At 30.5% G+C, this 9,214-nt stretch overlaps 1 protein-coding gene across 1 annotated transcript; it reads right to left on the bottom strand.

Moving 5' to 3' along the window:
- On the bottom strand, positions 1–1,423 carry LOC123907280 (chaperone protein DnaJ-like). The gene is made up of 5 exons (XM_045957477.1): positions 1,101–1,423; positions 932–1,019; positions 757–827; positions 570–626; positions 1–288 (listed from the first exon to the last, which is right to left on the bottom strand). The coding sequence occupies exons 1-5, from the start codon at positions 1,182–1,184 to the stop codon at positions 145–147; spliced, it is 444 nt and encodes a 147-aa protein (XP_045813433.1). The 5' UTR covers positions 1,185–1,423; the 3' UTR covers positions 1–144.
- Between the last annotated feature and the right edge of the window lie 7,791 nt (positions 1,424–9,214).

Here is a 9,214-nt window from a genome sequence, read left to right as displayed (position 1 = left end):
AACCCACCCTAAAAAATGCGGGGGCATACAGGAAACATGCTTCCGGCAGATAATATACAAAGGTTTATCATAATATGCAGAAGTCTAAGTTTGAACATATAAAAAACGGAGAATTAAAAAATGTGGCCCGACCAACATCATTAACTATTGTGTCAAAACACTTCCTCTCTTAGCACAAGAGGATTCATCAATTATCGATGTTGTCCCATAATACATTGAAGGATACTCAAATCCTTCTGCCATTTCCATGAACATGCCCTGCAACTCCTCCAAACCATAAACCTTTTCCTGCAATTGATATACAAATATAAATTAGGGTTTTATTTTTTACAAATTTATATTTAATGCTGATAAACATACTTGTTTGTGTGCACTGGTCCTATATTTCAATTGACAAATGCCAAAAAATTTAGGCCGAATATTATTTTTATTCATATTCGAACCCAAAATTTGTTGCAATCGTGTTGTGTGTAAATTTCAGAGTGTTTGTCACTTTATTTAAGACAATAAAAAAAACAAAAACACGTGTAAAATCATAGTTTATAACACTCTTAGACTAAGAGCCATACCTCTCGCCTAACTTCTGCCATAAGGGATACCATTTCATCCACAAAATCAGAAAATTCCTAAAATTATAAACCACATTTGGAAGTCTATCAGGACCATCATTTTTTATAAGAAACAAAAAGAAAATCCATTGATGAAAATTAAGGAAACAAATTACTACTTAGGAAAAAAAATCTCTTTAGCATTTACCTCATCTTCTTCCCCATTAGGATCATACAAGCCTGCATCGTACATAGTTCTTTTTTTGGGATCAGATAACACTGCTCCAAACAAAATTAAATAAATAGATTCAATAACATCATTTCTCACAAAAGGGAACAAAAAAACACAAATCTTGAAATGCTAGAATCATACTATTACATACCTGAATAAGCTTCTTGAATTTTCTGAAAATTACATTTGGCTTCACTTAATAAAGAAGGTGTTCTTGTCCACCTATCTGGATGCCATTGCTGCATTCAATTCATAATTAGTACCTCAAATTCAAAATCAAAATCCAATATTGAATAACAAATTAAGTCATTATAACTAACCATAGCAAGCTTTCTATAGGCACGCCTTATTTCATCAATAGAAGAATCTGAACTAACACCAAGAATATTGTAGTAATCATCCATTTTCACTCGTTCAATTACATGCAGAATCAGAATCCAACCATATAAAATGAGACAAAACAAATGCTATGTTTTTTTTGGTGTTTGAATTTGGATCAATGACACATGTAATAATAACAATAGTAAATGTGGTGTTTGGTGATGATAATAGAGAAGGAGGGAATGAATGGAAGTTATGGTTGGTATTTATTGGAAGTTAAAGTCGGTTAATAAGGAAAAAAAGGAATGCTCTAGAAAGTGCGGAGAAAATATCTAAGAAACAGAGTATGGATGAATGGATGTTATTGTTAGTGGTGGTACCACGGAACATGCACATGCTAAATCTCGAATGTTCTTGTAGAATATATAGATAGATATGTGATGTTGCAATATTCATTCTCATAATAAAAATAGAGAAATTATTAATTACTAGTTGGTCAGAGCGCATTTCATGTCTATCTGTATCTAACTTATGTAAAAAAAAATTCATGTTTTATCTTATAGTGAGTTTGTTAATAAAAGAAATTTATTGCTAAAAAAATAAAGGTATTATTGGTATTATGAAAAGTCGACACCAAAAATATTTGTATCTCCTTTATATATATAGTATAGATAATGAAATTCTTTGGTTCCTAGAGAAAGGGGTCTTGGCAATCCGGAGTTCGGCCTGAAGTCTGACAAAGAATTATTTTCATCAGAAATCAAACTCAAGTTCTCCTGAACAATTCGTCATACTGAAGCTTGTTAATCAATTAAGTTCAATGCTTTTGTTATTTTTGTCCTTTTTTTTTGCTTTCACTACTAGTTTAATCTGGTTCGAGGTCAGTTATGACATCAAGTGGTTCTAGCCTCTATCGATCGCAGTTGCGGGGGATTGAATCGTGGTCCTCCATACCATGTTCACCGTCAATCATCACTGAACCAACTAACGATCGTTTTTTATCTCAAAATTTTGATTCTTTTAAAAAATCAAGATACAATTAATCATGTTTTACCATTTGTCTACTTACAAAAACTTAAAACATGAAGAGTAAAAAGAACTTAACTAATTCAAATGTATTATGGGTATGCTTGTTAACAAGTGTCCTAAGAGTATATATTAAAGTATCTTAATATAGAATTTATGCATTGAATAATACAAGAAAATTATTATTATTATTATTATTATTATTATTTTCATGTTTCTCAGGTAGTCCCTTGATTGAGGAGTCACTTTGCAACCTAGAGTTACTTGGTTCGAAACTTGACATTAGTAAACTATCTTTTTTTTCGACAAATTTTCATAAACTACTTTGAAAAACTTAAAATAATATATAAGAACTTATTTATTTATATAAGCTATTTCAAATAAGCTCAAAAATAAATCAATTCAAATTAACCCTAGTTCTAAAATGATGACTATTTTGATAAGGAAAAAATCAACAAAGCCAAGTAGATATTTGTGTTTGTAGTTGTTACGTGGGAGGATGTAATGAAATAGATAGGTAGATATAATACACGTGGTATGATTGTGGGGTTGAGATATTTTTGGGGTTGGAAGTTTTCTCAATAATCACTCTGTCCAACTTTCTTCATGGCAAATCATTGAAAATGAGGCTAATGATACGGTGGATCACTTTTATAAGTAGTTTATCATGGATAAGTGATTTATCGAATATGAATTTTATAAAATTTATTATTGGATTGAAAATTTATATCGTATAGATCATCTATAAATTTTTTAAATTTTTTTGAAAATTATTTGATATGTTATTGAGACACGTCAAGATTAACGTTATATTTACGTTATTTAATAAACCGTTAATCTTGACGTGTCTCAATAACATATCAAATGGTTTTCAATTGTTCTAAATTTTTCTATGGATAATCTATATGATCTAAACTTTCAATCCAACTGTGAATTTTGTAAAATTCGTATTCGTTATAATGTTATTCGTGACTGGTCCACCATGGACCACTTGATGAAGTGGTCCATATTAGAATTAGAGTTTAATTGATATGCACCGACGGTGTAAAATAGTTTTACACCATCGTCCAATAAAAAATCATTATTTTGCCATGTCATATCAAGAAAGTGGGGTGAAGTGGGGTGATGTGGCGAAAAATATGGTTGATATTGATTGACAGTGTAAAATTATTTTACATCGTAAATGCATATCAATTAAATCCTTAGAATTAACCTTGAAATTGATATGATGATTTGAAAAAGAAAGGACGTTATTGTTTGGAATATTATACACGAAAAAGCACAAATCCAACAAACCATTAAACAAACTCTTTGCGTGAGAGAGAGAGAGAGAGAGAGAGAGAGAGAGAGAGACTTATCTACGCAATAATACAACATTTTCTTTGACTCGTGCTTTGGAGAAGAACATATTACAGGTCAACTATCAATCGGGAGTGCCCAGCAAATCTCATAGAGCTACTGTGTGTGTGAGAGAGCGAGAGAGATATATATAAGGGGTGGTAAAACGGTTCCAACATGTTAGGCCGGTCCATTTATCCAGTCATTTTTGGTGGGCTGAGCTTAAGTTTTGAGCTCGACCTCTTTAGTTGGCTCGTCCCGCCGAACTCACTTAAAAAGTGGGCGAGCACGGGGCGGCCCGAGGCCCGCGAGTTACATAAAAATATAATATCTATTTTTTTTAGTAATGAATAGTATAAGATGATCCAACCAAATAAAATACAAGACTTATTTAAAATAAATTTAGTTTTTTCTCTTCTATTCATTCATACAATCGATGGAAAATTTAGGATTCCTTATTGTCGCTTTACTCTCTTATTGTCGTTCTTGCTTCTTTTTGTCTATTCGGTCTTCGTACTCGTTCTTCTTCTTCACCGTATTTTTAGTGTAACTTACTTTTTTTTATTTCATTACTTGAATCAACATTACATACGGCGAGGTTCATATTTTTTCCCAATTCATTACCTTAAACACATAGTCAAATACTTTCTTGATAATTAGAGTGACTACATACATGTTTATAAGTATATAATTATTACCTTAAACACATAACCATACTTCCTTGATGATTTTGTCTCATAAACTACATACATGTTTTTCGTAACAACACAAGTGTCAAAATAAAAAATAAAATAAAAAACAAAAAAAAATTTAGACTGTGATTTTAGACTCGACAACCTAAATTAGTACGGCTCGTACCACTTTTAAGTGGGCTTAAGTGGGTCAAGCCTAAACGGGACGGGCTTGCCCGTTTTGCCACCCTATGCTTAACCAACAAAATTTTGGTATTTTTCAAATTCATGTGTCTCTTTGGCATAGTTTCTGGACCAAATTAAGTCTACATATATCCTTATTTAATTATAGTGGATCTATTTATTTAATCTGAACGATATATATGGTAAATGCTATACACAATTTGTTAATGTGTTTATGTATTAATATCCCATTAGAAAACATGTTTGAAGGTGGTAAATGTTCGTCAACGGCTTCTCAATATAGAACCAAACATAAGTTTATTTGTGCTTGGATCAATTTATTTTTTAGAGTAATTGTAAACAATTGACAACTTGATAAAAAATAAAAATGCAAACATGTAGTTCACTTTGATTGACGAAATTGGAAATTTTCATAATCTATGAACTTGTCTCTAGGATGACTAACATATAATTTTAGAGAAAAATGAATATGCACTGAAATTTTATACTGTCAATCAATATCAACTATGTTTTCTGTCACGTCATCCCATTTCACCTTACTTTTTTCATATGACATGACAAAATAATAATTGTTTATTGAATGATCGTGTAAAACTACTTTACATCGTCGGTACATCTCTACTAAACTCATAATTTTATCCTATTACTATTCAAAGAGTCTGCATTCTTCGGCCTAATTTTCCATTACGTCTCTTTCTTGAAAAAGGCTTATTTTTTTTCAAAGTTCAAACTCTGTGTTCTGCCGAATTTATCTTTCCTAATTTTCAAGCTAACAAGTGCATGTTTAAGTCTTGCCGTAACTTTGAAATCAATGGGATAAGGAATAATCCGAGGCTTTGCTAAGAAAGATCATTTTATCGTTTTATATCTAGCCATTGCAGCATAAGAGACCCAATGGGATAAGGAATAATCCGAGGCTTTGCTAACAAACTAATTAAATAATCTATGAAAATAATTTTGATGCACTTTCAACTTAAATATTTTATTTTGTCAAGCAACCTAGTATAGTTAGAAATTTTACCTTTAAAATAAATAAGTGAAATGTCCGAGATTCAAACCGTAATTCTTGTATGGGTTATGCTAACCAGTGCCCCCGGGCACTAGTTAAGGATACTAAAAGGAGTAATTTTTGAATTGAAAAGAGCATTTTTTATACTTATAAAAAGTAGATTACACAATTTCCAATAAATTCATACCTTATTTAGCTCCTTAACCAGTGCCCCAGGGGCACTAGTTAGCATTTTCCAAAAAAATATAGAATTTAAAAAAAAAAATCATCATCAATGGACAATGGAGAAATTTAAATTGTAAAAGATCAATTTTTAGAGAAACCCTAAATTGTGAAAGATCAATTTTTACCTTTGTTTTAGCTTCAATGGACAATGGAGATTGAGTTTATGAGTAGTGGGTAGGGCAACAGTGGATATTGGATGGTTGATGGTGAGTGGCCGTCGTTCTTGGTGGTGGATCGATGGTGGTTTGTCACTTTGTGTCTCGTGTGGTAGACTGAACAGACACGTTTGTTTGTTTGTTTGTTTGTTTTCTTTTTCTAATTCCTATTTTTTTTAATTGTCAATGTGTTTCTATGCTTTTTTTTTTGTTGAGAGATTGGGCCCGACAAAGTGAGTCTTTATGTTTTGCAGGAATAATTAATTTTTACACCTTCAATTTTACTAATATTACTACCCTATAAAAAAAATCTTTTGAGGCCGTGAAATTTAAGAGGCCCACTGCCACATAGTTTGTTGCCTGTGCTTCTGGGCCGGGCCTGGACTAACTGGATTAGTTTTATATCTCTCAATTTTGTATATATTTATCTTTTTGTTTTTTTAATAAAATAAGGAAATATGAGCTAAGAATATAAGCGGAACTTGTTTTATCCCCCGATGTCTAGATATTTTTCGTCAAAATAAAATTAAACTATATAATATATTAAACTAACACTTAAAGCACTAGTTGAGATAAATAAAGTTATCAGTATACTATTAAATTTTGAAAAATTATTTAAATTCTTTAACTAATAGCAACTTGTCTTTTAAGTCACTTATGAGAACTAGAAGCATGCAGGTCCCTCTCTGCATTAATAATAATCGGATTCCTTGCGTGAGATAGTAAAATGCACGAGTTTTTTAATAGAATAATCAAAATAGAACTTGATCGATATGATAAATATTTAATTAAATGGGCATGACCATATGGTTGGTACATAAAGTATTTCACATAGACACACAAAAATGGGCACCATATAATCTGTTCTAACCACCTCTTGTCTGCATTGATGTTCACCATATAAATTAGGACAAACCCTATAAACATGAAATCTGATGTCTGAACTTATAAACATTTAATTTATTGTAGGGTATGGGTTCCTATTCATGGAAGGGTAAGTCCCAAATATAGAATCCTAGAGGGTATGTTTGGATTATAGTTTAAAGGTATTGACTTGAAATTGGAATTATAGTTTCTATAAATAATGCTCTCTTACTAGACATTCAGAAAGATACAGCTATAGAGAAAACCTATGAGTAATGCCATAGGACCACAAAAATTACTTTGCATTTAGAATATATAGTAGTTGAAACAATTCACATTACATGCAGTAAAAATTATTATATATGCTTCCACTTAAAGGTGCTACCAAACTTTGTACCAAAAAAGTAGTGGAACTATTAATTTTTCCCAAATAATCTTTTTTTTTTTTTTATTTATGAAATGCATCAATTTTAATTTGAGATATTTAGGGTTTTCATAAGAATTTTTTTTACCGTTCATTTTAAATAATGTTATTTTTTTCTTCATGTCCCAACTCAATCCATTGGTGATCAAGTTGGATTGGTTTGATTTTAATGTTAAAGCTATGTGTTGTACACTCAACCCAAACCAACTACAATTTTATTAGTTTGAGTATTGAATTTGGTTAAAATTGAACTCAATCCAACTACCAAACCCCTGGTAAAAACTATTAATTATGACTGCCACTTAAGAGTAGCTACCAAGTTTTGTACCAAAAAAGAAAGCAAAGGAAATATTAAGGGTTTGTTGTTACAACTCTTTTGTGAAAAAAACTTGTTTTTTTATTAGAAATAATAATAATTTTTTATACTTTAAACAACTCAAGAGTCTACTTTTATAAGAAGAGTGTGAATAAATAGCGAGTTTCAAGGTAACATATGTTGAGACCACAAAGCTCAACAAAGATGACAATTGGAGACCCCAAGATTGATTTATCAGCAGTTTGGTGAGAGCCATCAATTTTAAGCTTCAAAAACTTCCAAACTTAGAAATTGGAACTATTAAATTGCAGGTAAATTTTAATATGGATCACTTCATCAAGTGGTCAATGGTGGACCAGTCATGAATAACATTATAGCGAATACGAATTTTACAAAATTCACCGTTGGATTGAAAGTTTATATCATATAGATCATCCATAGAAAAATTGAAAAACATTTGATATGTTATTGAGACACATCAAGATTAACGGTTTATTAAATAACGTTAATCTTGATGTGTCTCAATAACATATAAAATGATTTTCAAAAAATTTTAAAAATTTTATGAATGATTTATACGATATAAACTTTCAATCCAACAGTAAATTTCGTAAAATTCATATTCGATAGATCATTTATTTATGGTGAATCACTTATGAAGGTGGTCCACCGTAGCCGCATTGTATATTGTGGAGAATTGTGCTAGCTATTGCCATCAAAAGTAAGCATATTTCCATATTTTGAAAGATTTCAAACCTTCACCACCATAAAGAAGATTGATCAATGCAGATTGATACCGCCAAAATCCATTGTAGTAAGATTGATTTCAATAAAATCAATCATAAAAACTCAAACTAAACAATCCGTAAATTAATCTCTAATTTGTTTAATCAAAATTATTTTTTATTATAAAAATAAACTGAGTCTAAATTTAAGTACAGCGGAGTATAATTAGTATAATTAACCCGAGTGCAACTTTGCTTTATTTATGGAGGCTACGTTTATTCCTATTCACTCTTTACTCTTTAGATAATAAAAAGGGATGAGGTTTAAAGGGTATATTTATTTTAATTCCTATTCATATTTACTGAAATCCATGTTTTTCTCTCTTCCCATTTTCTTTCTCTCAAACCAAACACACCGTAAATTTCATTCGTTTGATCTAATTTTGTCATATGTCAGATATCTAAAGAGTGAATAAGAATAAATTGAGCTCCATAAAACTTTACCTTAAGTTTCATTTGTTTGATCTAATTTTGTCACATGTCATAAATAAAGAGCGAAATGATAAACAATATTTTGGGGCAAATGGTTATAAAAACAAAAATTGTAACAACTTAAACAGTAGTGCATTTAATATTTAAAATTTTAATAGAATATTTTATGTTTTAAATTTTTGCTTTTTTTTCCCTTTTTTTCCGATGCACCGTTTAGCATGACTCACAATAGTTGCACTCAATTACTTCCTCCGGTCCTTATTATAAGAAAAAGTTTGTTTTTTAAATTCATAAAATGTTGAATGTATCTGATCCATATTATTGACTAGATACATTCAACATTCTATGAATCTAAAATATAAACTTCTTCTTATAATAAAGACTAGAGGGAGTAACAGTATCATCTGTATATTCATTTAATCCTATATACTAACTTCTATGTAATCTCTTTTTCAATTGTCACTTTAGTACCTTCAAATTTTTAGGATAATAAAGGATCATGAAAGGCTAACAATCCGTATTGGAATTTAGCATTAGCATTAGCATTAGCATTATCACCAGCTACCACCTATGATTGTGATATTTACCCACTGATTAGAGAGAAATTTGTTGAGCGTGACATGAAATGAAATGAGGATTTGTGGGGAGGTTTGTCCTAAATCAA

The sequence above is a fragment of the Trifolium pratense genome, linkage group LG2, assembly GCF_020283565.1.
Source record: "Trifolium pratense cultivar HEN17-A07 linkage group LG2, ARS_RC_1.1, whole genome shotgun sequence".
NCBI classification, from domain to species: Eukaryota; Viridiplantae; Streptophyta; class Magnoliopsida; order Fabales; family Fabaceae; genus Trifolium; species Trifolium pratense.
Note: the sequence above shows the minus strand (reverse complement) of the source record. Positions and strands in the feature narration are given on the sequence as shown.